The 25,048-nt window shown below is 32.4% G+C and overlaps 1 protein-coding gene across 1 annotated transcript; it reads left to right on the forward strand.

Annotated features, from left to right (window-relative positions):
- Window positions 1-1,969: 1,969 nt before the first annotated feature.
- LOC135843115 (chromobox protein homolog 1-like) lies at window positions 1,970-25,048 on the forward strand. The gene is made up of 2 exons (XM_065360867.1): window positions 1,970-2,186; window positions 23,933-25,048. Coding segments are annotated over exons 1-2 (537 nt in total). The 5' UTR covers window positions 1,970-2,184; the 3' UTR covers window positions 24,468-25,048.

Below are 25,048 nucleotides of genomic sequence, written 5' to 3' on the forward strand. Positions count from 1 at the left end.
ATATTTATTTTGAGTAAAGAGAGTCAAGGGTTCCCAAAATGACGCGATTGTATTTTAAATTAAAATTGAAAAGAAAATTGGTCCAAATTCAGGTTGATGGTCTAATTGGACGTCTTTTTAATTTTTTTTCGAAATAAACTGATCACTTTTGGAGTTGAAAATCGTGAAAAAATTGGTAGGTATTTCTGCATTTTTCATGATTTTCTTCCTAAGTAGGTACATGAAAAATTCTGAAAAAAATATTTGTCATGCATTTAGATGAGGTAAGTAAGGTTCTTACTTAACTTAGGTAGGTACTTGATATGAATCTTCAAAATGTAAAAAACCCAATTAAAAACAAATTGAATTAATTTATCTGTCGTAAGCTGATATTTAATTTAAATAAATTCTTAGGATTATTAAAGAAAAAAATAATGAATAAATTGGCACTTATAAAAAAATAATACTAGGTAAATAATTTTGACCTTTGAAGTGAAAAACTAATATTTGAGGGGGAAAAGAACTCGGGTTTATGGAAAACTATGCACCTATTTCGGCTTTTGCACAGATATTTCATCAGCTGATGCTTCGTCACTGCAGGAAAACGTTCACCATTATCGTCTGGCCGAGAAATATTGATTACAGAAACATCCTTATGACAAAATAAAATATTTTCAATTTTTATAGTGATTTTTTTTCAATTTTTTGTGTGTTTTTAATTTTTTTCCTACTCTACTCTTGAAAAAATTTGATCCATAAACGAGTAAAATAAAAAGCAAAAATGAAACCGATTTTTCTACGAGAGCGTTGCCCTTCTCATCTTTCTATACAAACGGTTACATGAACTTACGTAATACGGTGCAAACTATGTAACGTACCCTTCATCCCAACCTTGCTGATGCAACGAGTCATGCAGCTTAAAATATCATATAGGCCTACGAGAATGAATATTAATTAATCGTTAAACTTGAACTTTCAAAAAACTAAAATACAGCTGATGTAATAGACTTATATATACTTCATTAGGTACCTACCTACATTTAGTGACCTATCCAATATCCATAATACTTACCCCGGAAATATTCGCAAAATACACATTCGAATCCCTACATTATAATTAAAAATATGATTTTTTTTCAAATTTTAATTCGTGTAACTAAATTTTAGCCTGATGAAAAAAATTCTCCACAAAATTCTCAAACGTGACCATTTTCACGACTCCGTAAGACCGGAACTGGCCACGATCGATCGATAATTTCTTCAGAAAATAACCACACACAGTGCATCACTTACTATAGAAATGTTAATTACTTACTCGAATATCTAGATTTTTAGCTATTGGACTTTTAACCTTGAATTATAACATTTGCTTTAATTAGTGTACAATGTTATCATTTGTAAAGGAAATTGATATAGCCGATATAAATCGTATTATACAAGGTACATAATATAATCACCGGGTTAAGTACCATGTTCGTCTGCTATGCTTCGTAAACCAATAAGGGTTTGCTTTCATTCACTGTACCTACATCGAATAATGTAATATTCGATGCATTGCTACGATAAGGACGTTAAAAAATGATGAATTATTTCAAATGCTATCTATGTCCATTTCTCCTCGAGTAATTACTTATTCACCGATAATATCCACCCGGAATTCCCTCCTTCCCTCGCCTCCTTGATATAGAAACGTACTCTCTTCGTCTCTTCTCACTTCAAAAACTCCTATACCTATGCTAAAATTCGCGTTCAAAGATCATTTTAAAGAATTATTTTCTTCTCTCGAATCACGAATTTTATCATTAAAATTAGATCTCTATTTTCATACGAAGGGAGGAGGAAAATGCCTGATGACTCATACATTGAAAACTCATCGATGTTGTTGTTTAGCAACCTTTTTCGCTAAAAAGATCCGCCAATCTGAACGCTGATTGGTTCAGATCGCAAATACGTCACGAACGTACAAAGTCCAAACCAAACCGTATGATGCACGATGAACGTGAAAAGGAAGAATCAGTCCACCATTCTAGTATTTATTGTTGCGTCATGCCAGTTTGGTTTTGCCTTATAGTGCTGGTTCATTCCTTGTGATGCCTGGTGTCAGTATCAGTATAAGTGGTGCACTCGCTGGAGATACGTGATACGATCGTTCGTGAAGCTCGTTAAGGTTTGTTGTTCGACGACGAAGTGAATATTTTATTTAAAATGTAAGTAAATTACCAATTTATTGTAATTTTTTACTCGTTTAGTTATAGTTAATTGCGTTGGTTTAGTATTTAAAATAATTCTTGGTGGTTGAAAAGTCCCAAGTGTGTGATCATTGTGTTAACGTTGGTTAAAAGCTGGGTACGTAGAACATGACGAATCATTTTTTGAAATAAATTCAGCCCACGAATTTTTTTCAGTCGAGTAAAGTTCAATTTGTCGATTACGATCGTTTTAACGTGAAATAATCATTTTTGAAAGATGAAAATTCACATTAGACTGTTCTAGGAGTGTTTTTGGTGTTTTTAACCCTTTAACGTAATTTTGATATTACGTACGAATCTAATTACTTTGGTAATTTACACGAGTCGCGAAAATTATTGCATCAGATTCGTTTCATCATATTTTGTGTCTCGTATACGTTGACCTAGTTTTTCAGATGCATATATTCGTTTTTTGACGTGTTTTTTTTGAAATACCTAATTTTCTAGCCAAGTTTTCAAATTAACTCACGAACTAGGAACGGTGGATCAGTTTATTGAATAATCGAGCCTTCGAAATGAAAAATTGGAATTGATTTAGAAACTGATAATGATACCATTATAGAGTATTTCTACCGAATTTGTTAAGTACTGAATTCGACCAAGTATCAATTTTTATTCCAAAAATAGAAAAAAAATCGTCATAAAATTCAAATTTCAAGTCATAATACATCCGAAACATTACGAAAAACATGACCATCTTGCATCAACGTTTCAACGCTCGCTACACGTTTTCCCGCGCTTTTCACTTTTCCCACTTCCAGATGGCTCGATTACGTCACGTTATACTCCAGCGCCGGGACGCTGACGCTTGTTGCTTTTCGTTTGGATTTTCTTCGATTGTTTGCAAGAAGCCAGACGAACTACTATACTAACGACCAACTTGGCGGTTATTTATTCAAAAGTGTTTGTACGATGGTGAAGTAGAAGGGAGCAGGGTCTAGAGTCCAGTCATACCATAAACGTGAATCGACTTATGGCAGTTATGGGTGTTTTGATACATTTTAAACCAACGTATGGTATTCGTATATTCCTCGATTACTAATTAATATTGTATTTCTACTCTCTCTCTGCTCGTCTATGCTTTGGTTACCTACCTGCTATACAATTATACATCTACTATAGGGGTAATTAAACGAACTGGTAAACGATTACTGTTTTAATATAATTATGCAGGTTTAGGATATTTTACAAATTAAAGTGTGATAAAATTGTATATTTTTTTTGAATAACTTTATACAAATTTGATTGGTCGCATATTTTCATATTTTAAAACATAATTATGAGAATTTATTGGTACATATTTTTATATATTATATTTGGGTGAACTTTAAAAAGGGAGGGAAGATGGTATGGGAAGAGAAGAGGGGAAGGGGGGATTCCATCACGAACGTAAATAGGTATGATAATATAATTAGTAGGTCATCGCAGTTCATTTAAAATTTATTTGAATTAATTTTTAAAATGCATTTTGTTTCGAATTAGGTATACTTACCTAATTACTTATGCACTTCATTTCATCAACTATTCAACTTTGCAGCTTTTTTTTCGTGGAATTATTTGGATAAAGGTCAATTCGTCACCCTTTTCTTTTAATTAGGTATACTTACCTGTAGGTATTGATTGATTTTTTGGAATGGGCAAAAGATAGATTGGAATGGTTTTTTTTCCTCATTATTAAATATTCGGTTGGGTCAAATGTATCGTATTTACTCGTAGATATTCGATGATCGCTCATGCATGTTTTTTTAAATTTCATTTTCCGAAGTTACTTCGTTTTAAAATCTGATTTATAAAATTTCAGCCAAGTTTTCTCCGTGTCTTCTTATTATCCTCCCTAACAGTTTGAAAAATGAACAAGTGAAAAAATTTCGATTCGATAAATGTACCTACCTACTCGTATTTTTTTCTTCAAGAGGCACCATAGGAATAATTTTTTGATGCCACGAGAAATGATGGGGGAGGGGAGGAAGAGAATACAATTGTATTTTAGAATGATGATGATTTTATTTCACCATACCTGCAATTGAAAAAAAATTATTCGTTTTTTTTTCGTGCAATCGACAGCTTGCAAACATTGAATGAAAAATAAATTATTTTAAACCGAAATTAGTACCTATTGTTTTTCAAAAACCATGCGAAAGAAGGGGAGGAGAGAGAAGTGGGGAGATTTCCTTCAAACCGTTGTCATTTTCCTATCAGTGTTGCCGAATAAGGCAATTTTTCATCAATTTTTTTCGAAATCGAAATACTCGTATTTGAGAAGAAATTTAATTTTGATAAATTTTTTTTTGAGTGCGTATCAAAATTTTTGAAATCTTAAGAGAAGGGATGTGAAGAGGAAAGGAAAGGGATAGGAGCATTTCCGCTCAAATACGATGATCAGGGTTACCAAATTTTTCCAAGTTCATTGATTATTTTTATATGAGAGGGTAATGATTTTACTTCATCATTCAATATTTTTTCACATAAATTTTTTCGTGTTACCTATCGATTTTTTGGAAATACCTATTGAACAAAACATAATTTTTTTGTTGTTCTTGACAATATGGAAAAAGGAGAGGGGAGAGAAGTGGAAAGATTTCTTCTGAAATATTGTACAATTTCACAATCAGTGTTACCTAATAATGCATTTTTTTAATATGTACTTGAAACTTTTTTTTCCTAGGTCGATATATTTGAAAAGAATCTACATATTTTTGGTAAATGTATTTTGATTTTTTTTCTTTGGATGAGTAGGTATCAAAATTTTCAAAATCCCTAGAGGTGGGGTGAGGGGATGCAGGGGATAAGATGGGAAGCATTTCCGCTCAAATAATTCGATCAGGGTTACCAAATTTTTTCAAGTTCATTGATTACCTCGATAATACTAAATGATTTCACTTCACCATTTATTTTCAAAATTATTTTACGTTTTTTTTGTTTTTTGTTTTTTTTTGTAATTTTTTGGCCAAGTTTATTTGGTATCGTGTTTAAAAACTACGTTCTGTATAATATGAAGGAAGAGAGGGGGAGAAAAGTAAAGAGATATCTTTCGAAACATGTAAATTATTCGTTTTTTTAATCAGTGTTACCGAATAGTATATTTTTTTCTAAATTTTTTCTCTCGAGGTTGAAGAATTTGGAAAAAATCCCATTCAATCACCTCGGATTAATATTTAAGACTTCATTCAGATGAAATTTCATCTTGTTTCCAATTTTTTTGCAGTGATGTAGAAAAAGGCATCTACCTACTCTTATTTGAAAAACATTGGACAATTCTCGCTTTTTTCTGTCTTTAAAGTATTCGTATTGGCAGTTATTTTTCTAGGAAAGTCACGCAGAGAGAGAGAGATGATGGAATTCGGATGTGATAATTACGTAGTAGCAACTTATTGCCAGATGTTTAAGGTCATCTGGCTAAATATGAGGGGGGTGGGATATGGGACAGAACCGAATTGAAGACACATGGCACATACATGAACCTGAACATTTATTCGTTGGGCAATATGGTGGGTTTTTTAGTTTTTTTGTTCTTTTTGAAATTTGACTGAGCCTAAAAAGAAATTGTGGTCAAATGACCTCAACAGAACGTACTTAGATAAAATTTCAAATTTTCAAATCAATGTTTCGCCTCTTGTTCAAGAAAAGGCAAAAGTTTGAAAATTGTGTACTGTTTAAACCATTAGAATGTTGAATTGTTGAAAGATAATTTTTTGTCAAGTTCAGGAGTTCTCAAAGTAGTTCATGCCTTCAAAAGATGATAATTTTGGCATCATCTCCTTAAGATGGTACAATTGAAATTGAACTACTAATTTACATACATTTATGCCTGCACCAAAAGCTGATCATCACCTGAACCGAAAAATAATTGAAATTTTTTCAAAACATGAAAATTCTTCAAATTTTTTGTACTTTGAGCTGTCACCGGGGAGGGGAGGGAGAAAGGAAGGGAGGGGGGGTAAACATCGGCCTAAAAATTTGAAATTTTTTCAGTGTGTCTTATCACAAGGGGGGTGGTTCGTGAACAAAAAAAATTGTTAGAAGATTTCGGCCAAATTCAGTGGTGACCTTCATTTTCAGTTGAAAGTCATTCAAAAAAAGTTAGCTCCGAAAGGTGGGAGAGGAGGAGGGGGTCTTCAAAGAGGAGGAGTTTTTGAAAAAAATCGTAGTTTTTTCGCTTCCCCTACCAGTGTGATGCTGCTACAAATAGTGGAGGCAAATAAGAAAAAGAAAAAATATTTTTGGCTACCCAAGCTTTTATGATGAAAAATTGTCAGGGGTGGAATTTACAAATCGCTTATTATTTTTGGTTGAATTCTTATTTTGAAAATTTTTTCTTTTCAAATATTTCGCATTAATTACCTATGCCAAAACATCGGAAAGATTTGTCGTTTCTGAAACGGTGGAAATATTTTGCATTTCAGTCATTACTGCCAATTTCAAAAAATTAGAAAAAAATAGCCAAAAAGTTACTAATTTTTTTAGGGTTTTACAGTTTTTTCATAGGCTTCATTTGTCAAATTCCAAAAAAAAAAATTAAAAACCACCTACCCTATTGAGCACTTATTTCTCACATTTTGATTTGAAACATGGCTACCAACTTGAAAAATGAGCTGACTAATAAAATCGATATAATTTCATCCCTTCAACCCTGGCCACAGTAAATTTCTCGAAATTTCAAGTATAGGTAAATAAATAGTAGGAAATGTTGAAATTGAAGATTTTATCGGGTACCTAATTTTGAAATTCATCTTCTACCCTATACCACCTCCTTCAAAATACTTCACAGTTTTATCCCCCGCAACCAACGTGTCAATGATTCATTTCAAGAAATATGTATCAAGAATTTTTATCATTCGTCCATAATTAATCAAGTTATCCAATCATTAGGTTGAATTTTAAATGAATTTAAGGTCGAACGTTTGTAGAGTAAATAGATATTTATCGAGTATTGAAGGACAAAAGGGATCAGGCGAAACTTGTAATAAGTTATAGGTACCTATTTAAATATTTAATGATGGTACCAAAAAGAAAAAAGAAAAAAAAATTAACTGGAACATGTACTAGTTTCAAGTGAAATAGATTAGGTACGGTATCGTTATAGCTGACAATAAGGAATATAGGTAAAGACCGTAGGTCTAGGTATAAGTAAATAGGTAGATCGACTCAATAAAAGAAGGCAGTTCAGGAAACGCGTCGTCAGTTAGATCGCCACCACGTCAACGTCGTGGAAACGAATTACGTTGCGCGGAAAACTTCAGCTAATTCCAAAAGTCTAAAGGGTCATTCCCATGGAACTATAGTTCCATGGTCATTCCACGCCAAATCGGTCGATTTTTGCACGAGGCGTATTCGATTTTTTTTAAAAAAAAATCAGATCATGACGCAAACGGAACATTTTTTCGATTTTTTTGGCGGAGTTGTGGGCCTTCAAAGTTCTCTAAAATGGCCGAAAATGGGAAATTTCAGTTGCAAATTGCTTCGGTTGTACCTACGTGGTATAGAATTTCCAACTTTTTTTCAAACTGTAGTACTTTGAGAGGGTAATCGACAAATGATGTCGAAATCAGTGTTGCCACTTTCAAAAACCTAAAAAAATCGATTTAAATATTTATAATTTAAATATAACCACGATGTCCGTGAGTAAAAATTCTGAAAAAATTCTCAGTTTTAGTCCTTTTCATGTGGAATAACATATCAAAAAATTTAACTGAATTTTTTTTTCATTTTTGAGAAAAAAAATTACAAGTTTGGCACTTATTGCAAAAATATGTACCATCAGAAACCTAAAAAATGAAAAATTTCTGCATTTTTGAGATATTTTACCAATGTGTAGACGAACATGCGAAAAAATCCCCCTCCCCCTTTTTGTCAACGAATTGACGAGAAATAGGTACCATTTTTCGGGCTATAATTATTTTAGGAGTGAAACATACATACCTTATTGAAAAAATTTCGCCGCCATTTAAAACAAAAGCAGGAAACTAAAAAATGAATATTTCTGTATTTTTGAAATATTTCACTATAATATGTAGATAGACATGGGAAAAATCCCCCTTCCCCCTAATTTGTCAGTGAATTTACGAGAAATCCTCTTTTAAAAATATCAAAGTTGAAAAAATTGGCTTTTTAAAAAAAAGAATGAAAAAATACTTATCGTTTACGTCCAGGATTATGAATTTTCGAAACGTTTTGCTTTAACTATTTAGTTTAAAAATCCAAATGTTATTTAAATTCTATAAATTTGGATCCAAAAAAATTAGACTTCTCATCACAAAAAAATATATTATTGTTCTACGAGTACCTTTCAAAATGTAAATTTTCCGAAGCTTTTGCTCTCGCTTTACTAGGGCTTCTCTGTTTTTTTTCCCTTTTATTTCTTTAAATTGAACTATTGAAAAAATCTACTTGCACTCATTTCGTTCGGGTCAATTTCCTTCTATTTTCTAAATCAAGAAATCCCAATGTTTAAAACTTCCAAAAAATTAAAAAAAAAAATGAAAATTTTTCAAAAATTTTCACTAGATTTGGCAAAAGTGGTATTTTTTTCTCATACATGAAGTTTTCACTTGACACTCCCATTGAAGAAAAGAAAATCCAACGAAAGCGATAATGTCGTTTTAGGTACCTCTACCTACCTAGCTATCTTTAGAATAATAATTTTTGAAAGCTGCTGTCCTCGCGTCGCTCGTTCCAATATTACTTTCTTATTCCAGAATTGAAATTGTTATAGAGAATAAGACCAGAAAAATGACTTTTTTTTGTAGAATTATAAATTATCGAGAGCTTTTGCCCTCACTTCGCTCGGGCAATCACAAATTTTTTTTCAACGAAAACAGCCGAAGAAATATTTTTTATTTCTACAACATGCAATCATAGAATTTGGAAAACGTTTGCTCTCGCTCCGCTCCAGCTGATTTGTTTTACATTTTTAAAATCAAACTTTTTAGAAGATTGGCCTCTAAGATTTGAAGAATTTGAAGACCAACAAAATCAAATCATTCTGACAGGGGTGCTGTGATCCCCCTGAGCATTTGACGAGTCCCCCCCTATTCACAGTAAAACTTTACCCCCCCCCCCCCATCACTGAACAAAATTTGCCAGAGATTGTTCGAACCATTTTTAAAAAATGGAAGTTAGAAACAAAAATGTTGAATAACTATTTAAGTGTAGGTAATTGAAAATTTATATTAATGGAGTAGATATGAGTGTGTTTATAAAATTTCTTGGGTTCATTTTTCCATTCTAGTAAATGTTTGAAAATGTGTGCAGTAGAATTTAAATCTGCCCAAGTGCCCAAGCGAAGCGAGGGTGAAAGCTGTGAAAAATTGATAATTCAAAATGTAAAAAAAGTCATTTTTTATTTGAAAAATTGATTTTTTCATAGCTTCAACATTTTTTAAAAATTGGTAGATAAGTATCTTTTATTTTTTTTTAAATAGGAGTAAAAGCTTGAGCGAAGTGGGGGAAAAAGATTTCAAAAATTTACAATTCCTGAGAAGTAAAACAGTATTATTTTTGATGTGAGGAGTCAATTTTTCTATTCTTCAACTTCGGCCAGAGAAAAGAAAGGGAGAATGATCTAGCTCGAGCAAAGCGAGGGTGAAAGCTGTGAAAAAGTAATGATATGAGGTGCAAAATAATACCATTCCTGATGATGTAGGGATAGAAGCTTTTGAAAATTCACAATTCTTTAAGAGTAAAACAACATTATTTTTGATGGAAGAAGTCAATTTTTCTCTCTTCTTACTTTGTTCTGAGGAAAGTAAAGTGATATAGCCCGAGCAAAGCGAGGGGGAAATTTTTTAGAAAAATAACGTGCAAATTGCAAGTAGCTATTTTTGCAATGTAAGAGACAAGATTGATTTTTTTTGGGGGGGGGGGAGAAAAATTTTCCGATTTTTGGGGGGGAAGGGAAAAATTTTCCACTTCCCTCCCAAAAATCCATTTGACGAGTTACTCTTCAAAAATTCATCTACACAGCACCCCTGAATTCTGATACAAAAAGCAATGCTATTCTGTATCTTGAACTATCAATTACAGACAGCTTTTCCCTTCGCTTCACTCGGCTAATTTGTTTCTCATTTTAGAAATTTGAATTTTCATTAAAGTATTGACAGGAACATCAAATTATCCCCCCCCCTCAATTTTTCGATCCTTCGAATTAAAAATATTTGAAACCTTTTGCCCTCGCCTTTTTTCAAAACTAAAATTTGAGAAAAAATGACTCCAAATTATAATATTTTCAAAATGACCAAATTTGGCATATTTTTACACTTTTTCTGAAAAAGATCAATAAGGTTGAAAAAAAGGACGCTGAAAAATACTCGTGATGATTTTTTTTGCACGAGTTTGCGTGATGAGGAAGGGGAAGGGGGTAAAATTAGTGGGTGGGTGGTCTCCTCACCATACTCGGGCCATAATTTAAAAATCTTGTGCATGACAGTGTATACGAAATGAGTAAGTTGTTTTATCGAATAGATAAATATGTATTTGAAGTATTGTTTTGGACTTTTAACAAGTGTTAGGAATATGAACACAAAAATTTCATTCTTATCGCGTCATGTCTTGTTATTTAAACGAAGTTGTTTCAATAATCATACAATATAAATTATGTAGTAGCTGAAAGTACCTAGATGCATCGGTGAGAAATTGAGATGTTAAGAAAAAACCACACGTAATAATTGCTTGATAGGATATTATACATACTGTACTTTTACTAGTGAATATACAACGCTCACAAAATAATCAAAAAATGCCCAAGTATTCAGTTTCCGATAATACGCTACGCTGTAATCTTATCAGAAACGTTAGTAATATATCGTATCACCTGAAATAGAAAATGAACGAGGTTTAAAAATAACTCATGAGCACAATACCCTCAAACCTGACTGGCAAAAGCCATTCGTATTTCTCTATTTTTTGTATACAGTGCTCACCAAATAGCGAAATACTTCAGATAAAACTGATCGTTGAGATGGGATCTACATTTAGGTATAATTTATTTTAGTTTATGATAACTGATAAGTCTGAATAGACCGATGCCGATGGTGAGCTAATTTTAAACCGGGGAATTCCACGCTAATTTTTGTCTCTCAGTTTATCTAATCTTCATTCTTTCAAGATTTTTAAAATCAGCATTTTAGCTCAAAAAGTTCAACTCACAAGGGAACCCTCCTCCCATGCGATAATCTATGATTTGAATTAAACTTGAAATGGTGGAAAGAGGATCTAAAAAAAAAAAACAATCCCCCAATTTTCAGCTGCCGATGTTGATTTTTTGGCGAGCGTTTGAAGTTTTGTGTATTTTTTTATTAAGTACCTAACTACCTACTTTTTCTCATATTATGTGAAAAAATTCGATTTCTGATAATAATTCTAGATTTGACCGACGGTAGTACTTATCGATTAGGTATCAAGCATAGACCCTTTGACCAAAATTTTAGCTGATGAAGCTCATGTGGTGAGGAGAAACGGCCATTTTTCAAATTCACACAAAACATGAGAATAAACTGTAAAAAATCCTGTTTTCTGAACGGATGCCCGGATCCGGTCAATGATGATATGGGTCGATCTGATACATAGAGGACTGCCTTTGACCAAAATTTGAGTTCTGGAAGTTGATACCCTGGCTAGATGGTAATTTCCCCCCTTTTCTAAGTTGAACATCTTTACCTGTGTTCGAAAAATCAACTTCAGCAACTGAAAATTGGGGAATGGGGTTTTTTGAGATCCTCTTACCACCTGTCCAAGTTTCATTCAAATCGGAGATCATCACGTGGGAGGGTTCTCTTCATCTCTTGTTAGTCTATATTAATAGGTATCTTGTTATTCTTGTATTGTATTTCTTTCTGGCACATTTTTCATTTTTTTATTCTTAAAGTTTTATTGGCTCGCCAACCAACACCCACCACAAAGAAAGGGGTCGCCCTTTTCTTCCGATTACGTACAATCTGTATATGAACGAGACAATGCAACAAATGAGACTGTATAGTTGGAAAAAATATATACGTACACCCCTCTCTTCCTCACTTCATCATTTACTCTTTCGAAGCACTTTATGTACACAGTACACACCTTACTGGGTACTGTATTATTATCCTAACCCCTTTCGTAACATATTTGGTTTAATTGTTTACAACACTATATACTAGGTAGGTTATAGTGGTACTTCACCCCCTACCTACACTATAAAAACATAGGTAAATTACACAGATACTCGTACTAGTAGCAGCGTATAAACGCCAAACCTATAGTTCAAAACGGCTAACAGCTTTTTCGTTTGTTCATAAATTTTATAATTTAAGCGTCTCAAAGGGTCATACCGCGTAGTCATTATCCTAAAGGGATATTTAATTTGTTATTTACACGGGCGTGTAGAATGTTTCAAACCGAGTCTGCGGATTAGCGGATTTTCAACGTGAACGCTGGCAGCGCGGAGAGGAGTGGTTATGATGGCCTCTATCTTTCTGTCTCTCTTGCTAGCTTCATTAGAACTAACGCGAAACGACACACGATGTTGAGTGTGGCTGTAAATTAATTTCATAAAAACAAACGCGCCTAACAATGTATAAACGAAAGCGCCATGCCAATTCTATGTACGTATACCTAGACTTACACGGATTCGCATTTGCGCCACAGTGGTGTAATGTTAACTTGATGACGACCAGTGCTATAAAATACAAGTACGTACTCATTAGGTCAGGTACCTAGCTCTGGTTTGTGACTGCGGATTTTTTTTCAATTGGTTTTCCCCCATGAAAAATGTAATGTTGAATGTTTCAGGTGGAAAAAATTGATATTGATAGAATCCAAGAGTGCTAAAGCTTTGAATGGGTCATTTAATTTTAACTGAAATATGTATTTGTAAGTAGGTTCACTTCAATTCGACAAAGCAGTGGTGGGGGGGGGGGGGTCGGCGATTTTTTTTGAAATTTTTCCTGTGGAAAGACCTTTTGAAGGGATGGCCAATGGTGCAAATCGCTGCCCTCTAGCCCTTTTTTAAAGGCTGCTAGGGGGTGTCAAAATTTTCAGTGAACTTGAAATATCATCGATTTCAGCAGTGGATTACTCGATAACCGCGATACTTATCAAAATGGAACTTTTTCCAATAGGTAGGGCTTTTAAAAGGCTTTTTGGTGATATCATAAAAATCAGTGTTGCCAATTTTTTTCGTACGAAAAATTAGTACGAAAAGTTTCAAAACGTAGTTTTCACATCGTCCCCACTCTCAAAAATTCTGAAAAAAATATATTATGGACAAGTTTTTAAGCTGAACAACACATTAAAAAATTGGGATGGCATTATTTCGTAAAGTCGATTTTAAAAAATTGAAAGTTGGCGAAAAAATTTGATTTTTTTATCTAAAACATGAAAAAGAGTTTTGATTGGTAAAGTTGACTCGTTTGACCCCTATTTTTACGTACCCGTTGAAAAAGTTGAAACCCCTTTTTCACTCGATGAAATGAACTCATCACAAAAAAATCAAAATTCTGTGTGAATTGAAAAAATAAAGGAATTTTGATTTTTTTGCTGCGAGTGTAATTTTCATAAACTTTTTTAATGAAATACGTTAGAAAGACGTCAAAATAAGACAACGGAATAAATTTAAACTTTTTTTGACGTTTGGAATATTGAAATTGAATTTTTTCGAATTTTGATTTTTTAGTGATGAGTTCATTTCATCGAGTGGAAGAGTTTTCAACTTTTTCAATGGATGCGTAAAAATAGGGGTCAAATGGGTCAACTTCACCAATCAAAACTCTTTTTCATGTTTTAGATAAAAAAATCAAATTTTTTCGCCAACTTTCAATTTTTTAAAATCGACTTTACGAAATAAAGCCATCACGATTTTTTAATATGTTGTTCAGCATAAAAAGTCGCCCATAATATATTTTTTTCAGAATTTTTGAGAGTCGGAACGATATGAAAACTACGTTTTGAAACTGTTCGAGCTTATTTTTCGTACGAAAAAAAAGTGGCAACACTGATTTTTATGATATCATCAAAAAGCCTTTCAAAACTCCTACCTATTAGAAAAAGTTCCATTTTGGTAGGTATCGCGATTATTGAGTAATCCACTATTAAAATGGATGATAATTTCAAGTTCACTGAATACTTTGACACCCCTAGCAGCCTTTAAAAAAGGGCTACAGAGCTGCGATTTGCGCCATTGGACATCTCTTCGGAAGGTCTTTCCAGAGGAAAAATTTCAAGAAAATCGCCGACCCCCACTTACCACTTTTTGGTCGAATTGACGTGGAATGACCCTCATAGGTAGCTTATTTTTTTATTTTTTTTATTTTGGCCGAATTGTTTTTTCGACGTGTACTTTATCGGTTGATTTAGTCAAAGGAGGGTGAAGGATTTTAATTTTCGTGAAATTTAATGCTCGCACAAGTGAGCGTGAAAATCACCCACCCACCCTCGGTTGCTCTCAATCCCCCCCCCCTCAAATGAGAATTTTCGCCATGTGAGCACAAATTTAAAAACTTAGATTTTTTTCTGAATGTTTTGTGGTTCTTTCACGCCGACAATTGGAATATTTTAATTAAACATAAGTACCTAAATATTTGGAAAATTTTTTTTCTGTTCCTGACTACTTTTGAAATTTTGAACAGCAGTATCCATTTCAGTAATTTTATTTTTGAAAGAAAAGCTCGAGCAGAGCGAGAGCAAAAGGTCTTGAAAATTTATATGTAATTAAAGAGAGGAAATATAGCATGATATGGATTGAGAAAAGGTTGATTTTTCTATCTTTCTGTTCCAGAATATACTTTTGAAATTTTGAACAGCAGCATCCATTTTAGTACCTGCAAAAGGTTTCGAAAATTTATAATTAAGAAGACGATAATATAGCATGATAAGGATTGAGAAAGGGGATAATAAAATTTTGATTCAAAACCACTTTTCCAAACTTTTATGATAAAATTTGAGCTTCTCAAAAAGATTTTTCAAACCAAGTTCGGTGAAAATTTAAAAACTTTAAAATTATTTTTTTCCAGGGCTGACTGTTTTTTACTTATGAAAATAACCAATTTTTACCGTTAAAAAAATTGGTCAAAACTAACTGAAAAAATTGAATTCTAATACCAAACTTTCTGCTCCTCAAACTAATTTTTTAATTTACCTATGGCGAATTTTTCCAAAAAAAAAAAATTGAAAAACACTATTTTCCATCACCATTAAAAAAATTGCTCGAAATTGACCAAAAAAATCAAATTCTATGATGAAGATTTTCGCTTCTGAAACATTTTTTATCTCATGGCGAATTTTTGAAAAATTTGAAAATCACTCCTTTTCCTCAAAAATAACTTAACCACTTTTTAACAATAAAAAATTGGTCAAAATCAATTTTTAAAAAAATAGGATCTGACGTGAAAATTTTATTTTTAAAAAAAATTATTGGTATTTATTTACAGTCATTATTACATAAGTATTAAAATTGCGAAAATTGCTCAAAATTGCTCAAAATTGCGAGAGAACTGGCGAAAAATGATTAACAAAAAGCATGGACATTGATATTAAATACCAAACTTCAAAAACAGTAAAATTATGCTAAGCTGTGGAAAAATCAACAAAGATTCGCCTGGGTTTTAATGCAAAAGACTAAAAATATTGATAAGGTTTTCCAAATGCTAACGACTAATTCTAAAATCTTGAGGAAAACACTCAGAATTTATAAAGTCATCTAATAAAAAATAATACCTCATTAATCATTATGAATCTTACCAATTTTCTACAATTTGAACATAATTAGCTATGCCAATTTCGGAGTTTTTTTTCTGGTTCTGAACAATTTTTTTTATGTACATACGAGTACCTACATAATATAAAAATTTGGAAAATGTGTGGTTTTTATGGCACTATTTGACATATTGAAATTTACAAAATATGGCTGGAGCCTCCAGCACGACTTGAATTCTCCAATCGACTTTGCACGCTGGAATTAAGGTATATGAAATAAATTTTAGCTTCTCAGCTTCGTTAGGTAAAATCTTATGATAATTTCCACTTTCGAAAACGTGCTGGAGGCTCAATGAACTGCTCAAAACAATTCGCAACCGTTTTCAAATAAGCCAATGTGACAAATTTTGGTTTTTACCCCATTTTCGATCCAAATTTGATTAAAAATTGATGTAACGTAGCTAAAATTCAGTTAAATATTACAAAACGTGCACAATCAAAAAATAATTTTTCAAAAGCAGAAAAAATTCCGAAATTGGCTTAAAAATGTTCAAATTGCAGACGGTTGATAAGATTTGAATCAGTCATTTCGAAAACCCCATAAATCACCATTTAAGGGGTTTTTATGTTTTTCACTGATTCTAATGGTGCTTTGCGAGCTCTATCGGATAAAGTTGGAAGGTAGCTCAAAAGTGCATATTTCAGCGTTTGTCATTTCGAAAACCCCATAACTCCTGCATTTACAGGGTTTTTGAAATCATTTTTTTATAAGACAAACGAAGAACATTAATTTCATGAACATCAACGTAATTCAATTTTTTAATTTATGCCGTGAAATGGATAACATTTTTGTTGCTTCTTTATTACGTTAAATTAATTGAACCGTAGATTGCAGGTATAACTTCAATAAATGAATGAAAATCCATACTCAATCATTTTGGGTATTGTAGTTACTGGATTTTCTAGGATTACGTGTCACTTTTCAGGTTTCAAAAAAAAAGTCATTTCGAAAACCCCATAACTCCACATATTTCACAATGGAATTGCTCGCAGCCTACAAAACTTCAAGTTCTGGTAAAGGTACAGAAATATTTGTAATCATAAGACCTATCGATTACTGCACAAGTTTACTGTTATACCATGAAAATAAAGCGCACAAACAGTTTTTTTCATTTCCTGAAAATTTTAAAAAAGTTCAGAATGGGGTTTTCGAAATGACTGATTCATTTATAATCATTAAGCATTATTTTTTCTCAGACAGCCTTATTTTTAACATACATAGGCACCCACGATAGGAAAAAATTCAAAAAGATCAACCCAAGGATCATCGATGAGTGATTTTTTCATGTGTTTCTCAAATGGGATAATACGTAAAGATAAATCGATTCAATATTCCTCCTAATTAAATATTGTGATGCGCTCCAGGGAAAGGACAGATACAGGACATCATTACCAATATTTTAAGCCAAACCCCACTCAAAAATGTTGAAAATTCGCAGATTGATACAATTTTGAAGTTGGCATATTGAAAAAGTTCATTAAAAAAAAATCAGCTTGAAGTTTTCTATAACACTTTTTATTGAAATAATTTTTTTATATTTTTTTCATGGCACAATAACGTGAAATTACACTTTTTCTGGGATGATTTTTCACGTAGAATCCGATGTTGCAGTCTACAATTTTTTTTAACCAACTTGAGTACGGTGATTTTTGAAAAAATGATGAAAAATCGACTCGAATGCTTAATTTTTTCATTAGTAGGTAATTTGTACCTTTTTCAAGATATCATTTAACGCGCTCTACACTCTACAGGCTCTAAAGGAGGCACCAGATGGTGATGTCGACCATTACCCAGTAAACTTCAGAGCTTCGGCTATCCATTCCCGTTATGTAACCCGAACATGGCCGAAATTTACCCCCACCCCTATAATTAGGGCCATATCTCGAAATCAACTTCGCCGACTTTATTGCAGGTAGGTACCTTTCCTTGGAGCACGTCATTTCATCTCTTTTTTCTCACTGTAATTAATCGTCACTTCTCACGCATGTGTAAATTGAATCATTATTTGACCATATCAAAACGTCCAGAAAAAACAGAGATGCTACAGGAAACGCAAGTGTATAGAAAACCTATCATGTGGTTATATGTGTGAGCATAGGGCATGGACACTGGACAGTTTATACAGTACAGCGGTAAACTGGTGATATTCGTAAAGGAACCATTCTGCCTTCTTTTATACCTACTGCACAAACAAAAAGGTCTGGACAGTCGTTGTCAAACGCATTGTCGATGTCGAATGACCAGCAAGTGAATGGTGAAGAGGATATCTCATTGTTATTTTAAAGCGGTTCGTCTTGATCGTTAGAAACGCATGTCTATACGTTTGTGATTTACGAGTGTGTGCGTGAAATTTCTACGGGCGATGTTTGATTTTTTTTAGGTTGTATTTTGGCGGAGTAGGTATATGAGCAGACAAGGCACCTGCATCGAATATCGGCTATAAACGTAGTATTTACAAGTACTTATACCTACTCTAGCCTCTAGGGTACTATATGAGCAAACCGGGATTGATAAAAATCTGATCATTTGTAGTATCAAACTTCGTTTTGAAATACAATTTTTCAAAAATTTTAGAAATTTGAACTCCAATTTATATGTATACATTTACATATTTGAAGAATTAAACAATTGTGTCTTGTTTAAATTCAATACTTATCCAAAAACATTGAAAACCTATAACGTCCCTGCCATTTTTAAAATTTTTGAAAGCGTTACCCAAAAGAAATAATGTAGATACGTGCCATCGAAACGTGCACCAAGTATTAAGCAACGTATTATCTACACATCTTTCAAGGCTCCAGAAGATCCTTCAAAAAAAAAAAATCATGTGCGACTACGCAACCTATTTTGTACGATGTACCACTAAAATAGCGTTATGTCAACCAGGCAGCATGTCGTCTTGTTCTTATAGACTTCCTACAGGGTTTCTCACATGCGAACCAGCAACGCGTAGAAGCTTAGAAAACGGTCCTCGTTTAGTCGCCGATGTTTTCGCGGTAAAATTAGATACTGATTTTTGAGACAATAGCAGTACTTCTAAAACGTCAACTGAATTCGTAAATGAACAGCAGACACAAAACGAGTGAGAAATTGAATCGAAAATCGTTCAGAATAACAGAAAAATTCATTAAATAATTTCAAACGTTGCATATAACTTGCAAATATTTTTTTTTTAAATTAGAAAAAATTACGTGAAAGTAGGTATTGTTGAAAATAAATTAGAAGGTGATGATGATGAATAGAGCTCGGATTTTTATGCGCTTAAAAAATCATTTTATGCGCATAAAATATGCATTTATTTTGATCAAATTATGACAAAATATGCTCTTATTCATCAAAATATGCACTTTTATGCAACATCAATATGGGTATCTATAGAAAGGATTTTTCATTTCAAAGGCGAAGGAAGGCTAGAAAATTGATAAATTCAAAAAAAGAGGTTAAAGTCTTCAATTTTATTTTGAATAATCAATTATAGGTTAAGATACAAATCGTCTGAATGTGGTAAAAAAAAAATTTTAAAATCTTTTTTCAAGTTTTTTTTCAAGTTTTTTAATGAGAAATGCTACCAAAAAATGATTATTGGCCAAAATTTCCAAAATATGACTGAATAATTGAAAAAATGGCCAAAATATGACGAATATGCGTTTAAAATGTCTATATGCATTTGTATGCATTTATACCCAAAATATGCAAAATATGCGCTAACAAGTTGCGCTCATTTTACTCAGAATTGTGTGATTCACAAAAATCCATAGGATATGCATGATCTTGTGCGATGAATGAAAATATGACAAATCATAAAAATCCGAGCTCTAATGATGAAGTATCATTTTGAAAAATGAGAGTACATTATAAGGTCTTCTCTATGAGGAAAATGTTAAATCATGGATACCTACATATGTTGCTTTTTGCTTGAAACTTGATTGATTGCGAAATGTGATTTTTTTTACCGAAATTCCATCAGAAATTTTAGGAAATCGATCACAGCTTGAAGCGCGTTCAAAAACATAATATCCTTATTCCTAGTCAAAGTTAAATTATCAGAATTACTAAAAATTATTCACTCACTATCACCAAATTGTCAATAATTTATTCAATCTTACCAAAAATTACGATTAAATTACCAAAAGTAAAAATTACCAGTAAATTACCAAAAAATATCAGGATCACCAAAAATGATCTTTTAATTAGGTATACCCACCGAAAATGTGACTATGTATTATTATGTACCTACCAAAAAATTACCAATAATGCATCAGAAATTACTAGTGAGTTGAAATTATTACCAACAATTACCCCCAGTCATTTACCAATAATTTTGTATACCTAAAATAATCACCAAAAATTACCAACAGTTTACCAAAAATTGCCGACTATTTACCAGTAATTTACCAAAAATTACCAATAAAGAATTAACAAAAATGCAAGTAAATTACCTAAAAATACCAATACCCAATTTGCCAAAAATTATCAATAATTTACCAGAAATGACTAATAAAAATTACCAAAAATCAATTACCTGTTAAGTGTAAATTACTAGAAATTACAGGTTATTTACCGGTAATGTAGGTACCTATCTTACCATACATTAGGTACCTAAAATTACCAGAAATCATTAATTATTACTTATTAGTAACCAAAAGTCACTAGTAAATCACTAGAAACTTGCCAATTAATATCAGTACAAAATTATTAAAAACTAATTGCAAATTAGGTAGGTACTAGTTATTTATCTTAATTTATCAAAAATTACCAGCAATTTACTAAAAAAAATTATTTCCCAAAGGTTGAAAATCGCCAGTATAGATTACCAAAAATTAATACTTAATAGTTTACCAAAAAATTGAGATTGTGAAAATTGATCGAAATAAATCATTAGTAATTTACCAAAAAGAACCAGTGATTTACCAAAAATTACCAAAACTACCAGTAATTTACCAAGAAAAACCAGTGATTTACCAAAAATTACCAAAATTACCAGTAATTTACCAAAAAAATTACTAGACATTTACCAAAAGATTTACCAAAGAATTACCTGTAATTTACCAAGGAAATTAATAGTAGTTCACCAAAGAATTACCAGTAATTTACCAAAGAATTACCAGTAATTTACCAAAAAATTACCAGTAATTTACCAAAAATTAACCTGCAATTTACCAAAAATTTACCTGTACTTTACCAAAAATTTACCTGTAATTTATCAGAAAATTACCTGTAATTTACCAAAAAATTACCTGTAATTTATCAAAAAATTACCTGTAATTTACCAGAAAATTACCTGTAATTTACCAGAAAATTACCTGTAATTTACCAGAAAATTACCTGTAATTTACCAGAAAATTACCTGTAATTTACCAGAAAATTACCCAGGGATGGAAGAGCCTTGAATTCAGGGCTCCCGCTCTTGGCTCTGGCTCAGCTCCCCGCAAGTTTCAGCTCTGGCTCGCTCTTGGCTCTTGTCTCTTTTTCTTTACACGTGCTCTTTGGCTCCTTGCTCGCTCCTCAATTCTTTCCGACTCCGCTCTTTGACTCTCAGCTCCCTCTTCCAATTTCTCAGCTCCCACTCCAGCTCCAGCTCTGGCTCTTGGCTCTTTAAATAAGAATTTAAAATTCGTGAAAAACGATGAAAAAAATGAACATATACTGCATTTATTTTCATTTTATTTCTCAATGAGAAAACAAACGTAGAAATTCTTCATTTTCTTTACAAATGTGAGTTGAAAGTTGAATTTTTGATAAAATTGTGCGCATTTTTTTACTTTTTTTTCTAATTTTAGGGAGCCAAAGAGCCTGAAAAATTTTGTGGGCTCCGACTCGGCTCTGGCTCTTTCCAGGTTAATGACTCCTTATGATGATGGCTCTCTTGAGTAAAATAAGGAGCTCTTTTGCAAGAGAGCTCTTGATGTTTTTCTGCACTTTCATTTGTTGGGCTCTTGGCTCTGGCTCTAGCTCCTCAAAAAACCTGGCTCTTTCAGACTCTGGCTCCGGCTCGCTCCCAGCTCTTCCATCCCTGAAATTACCTGTAATTTACCAGAAAATTACCTGTAATTTACCAGAAATTACCAGGAAATTACCAAAAAATTACTAGTTATTTACCAAGAAATTACCAGGAAATTACCAAGGTGTTACCAGTAATTTATCAAAAAAATTCCCAGTAATTCATTAAAAAGTTACCAGTAGTTCACCAAAAAATTACAAGTATTTTACCAAAAAATTACCTGTAAATTGTAATTTACCAAAAAATTAATACCTGTAATGTAATTTAACATTACCAAAAAATTACTGGTAATTTACCAACAACTTACCTGTAATTTACCAAAAAATTACCTGTAATTTACCAAAAAATTACTTGTAATTTACCAAAAAATTACCTGTAATTTACCAAAAAATTACCTGTAATTTACCAAAAAATTACCTGTAATTTACCAAAAAATTACCAGTAATTTACCAATAAACTACCAATCATTGATCAAAAAATTACTAGTGCCTATGTGTTATATCAAAAAATTATCATTTTTTCAAATCAAAAATTACCAGTGATGTAGGTATCAAAGTTACCAATATTTTACCAAAAAATATTGGTAATTTTCCAAACATTTCCTAAAATGTTAACTTCTGACAGTACCAATCATGGAAGAACGTCATTAGAATTTTTTCATCTCAGAAATTTTATGCAGACCCCTAACCAAAAAATATCTACCTACATGTCAAATGTAAAATCGAGCAAAATTTCCCAGAAGTTGTCAGAATGTCAATGGAATTTATTTTTTGTGAAAAAGAGATAAGAATAAGTACCTTGACAATTTTCAAAATATTGTGAAAATTTTATTTAAAACAGCAAAACTGCATTGATTATTAAAAATTCGTAAATTGCTTCATCATGTATACAATAGATAAAATTGCAAAAATATTTAATTCTCTCTCTCTCCCCGATTAAGTTATCCAATTTAGCGTAAAAATCTACAAAAATATTCGATTTAGGTAAATAATAATTGAAACCATCTGATATGTACTTGTAAAATTTTACTCCTCACTACAATACACAAAAAAACACTTCGAGACTTTTTTTTATCATGTTCAAAATTTACTTTTTCGAGTTCAAAATAGGTTTAAACTGATTAATTTACGTACCCAGGTATTTTCAATAAATTTGAAACATTTTAAATCAGGTATCTTCGCCACAATCATCATTTGGAATAATGATTTTTTAACTTGGGAACTGATAAAGAAGGGGATGAAAGTATTATAATAATAATGAAAAAAAAACTTCATTTGTAATTAGTAAGGTATTTTTTTTCAATCCTGCAATTATTTTAGCTCTGATTTTTTTCGACATTATTGTTTTAATTTCAGAAGGGCTAGCGGAGGAGGATGTTCTTCATGATTCCAAACAAATCTAAAAAAGTTATCTGATTTGTAATGCTCTTAAATTTTCACCAAGTTTAAATTTTCATTCAAAAGTACACGCTTTTTGAAACGTTACGTCATTTACTGTGTTACATTCAGATAATATTCTAGAAAGAAAATCAGTGGGGCACGTCTGAAAATTTTTCGATGGTCCTGAGGCCAGAATTCAACAGTTGGGAAAATCGAAAAAAATGATAACAATTTGAGCCCTTAACCCCCTCCTGCCACCGCCTGCTTCTTCTCTTCTCCCTCTACAAGTTTCAATACCTATCTTCCGAATTGTTTAATTTCCAGATGTTTAGGTTTCGATTGAGAGAAGAATTGAGAACATCGAGTAAAAAATAGTCACAAATTATAATCTATGAATTTTTTAAACCGAACATTCTTGGGCATCTTGTCTTTTTTTGAAAATACACCCTGCATGAAGGAAAACGAGCAGAATCAAAGTTCAGGCTTTGAGAGCTAAGCTAACTGAACGCCTAAGCTATCATATTACATTAGTTACCTATTCCTTAAAATTACAAAAATTATCATTCTAACCAACGTTTATTTTTATTTATTTTTGCAGGCCATCCAAAGTAACCTATCGCACATTGGAAAACGAATATATCGTTGAAAAAGTAATCGATAAACGAATCCTGCCCAATGGCACATCGGAATACTACATCAAATGGAAGGACTGGCCTAGCACAACCAATACCTGGGAGCCCGAACAACACCTTTCTAATTGCATGGATCTAATATACGAATACGAACGCGAACGTAAACACCGACGTCCAGCTAAAAAAGCCAGAATTTCGATGAAAAAAACCGCCTCGCCAACACAGTCAAACTCAAGTTCACCCGAGTATTCGCCTAATGTATCGTACGTGTTACCCAGAGTAAACGGTTTCGAGAGAGGCCTGGTACCCGAACGTATTGTAGGAGCTACAGACTCCGGAGGATTGACGTTTCTCATGAAATGGGAAGGTCAAGATACGTTGGAATTGGTCAGATCTCCGATCGCTAGAATATACAGTCCTCAGTTAGTTATTCAGTTCTATGAAAGGCATATCACATGGCATCGAACCCAAGCTACCAACACGGGTCAAATTCACAATTAGTTTCCTAAACATATAAGTTTGTTCTCTTTGTTTTTTTTTTTTGGAATTTACGTTAGATAAGATTTAATGTTACTATCTATACCTATCTATGTGTATGAATTCGACGTATGTAATTGTACCTACTCGTACGTTTGTTTGTTTATGTTTTTTCTTTCTACATTTTGCAGGTTCGATTGAAACGTTCTTATTTTGATGTAGATTTAGTCTTAATATTTTGTATTTCTTTCATCGGAGTCTAGTTTATGTGTAATTATTATTTTATCTATTTGTTCACGCGAAATACGCGTTTTTACGGAGCGTAATTACCTCCAGATCCTTCTCTCGTTCGTATGGCTGCTGAAAGCCAATTTCTCCGATCCTCTAGGGTAGTTTATTCGTATTTAGTCAGGATACATTACAGTTTAGTTCGTCAACAGTTAGTTCTAATTTTGTACCTCGCTTTTTAGCGATTTTCGTGTATTAAAAATGTAGAAAATGAATTTGTATTGGTTTTTATTCGATGGACAGTTTCTCTACTAACACTATTGTACGTTTTGTTATTCGCGAATTATGATTGAATTATACGACTATATTGTGAATCA

The sequence above is a fragment of the Planococcus citri genome, chromosome 4, assembly GCF_950023065.1.
Source record: "Planococcus citri chromosome 4, ihPlaCitr1.1, whole genome shotgun sequence".
Taxonomy (NCBI): domain Eukaryota; kingdom Metazoa; phylum Arthropoda; class Insecta; order Hemiptera; family Pseudococcidae; genus Planococcus; species Planococcus citri.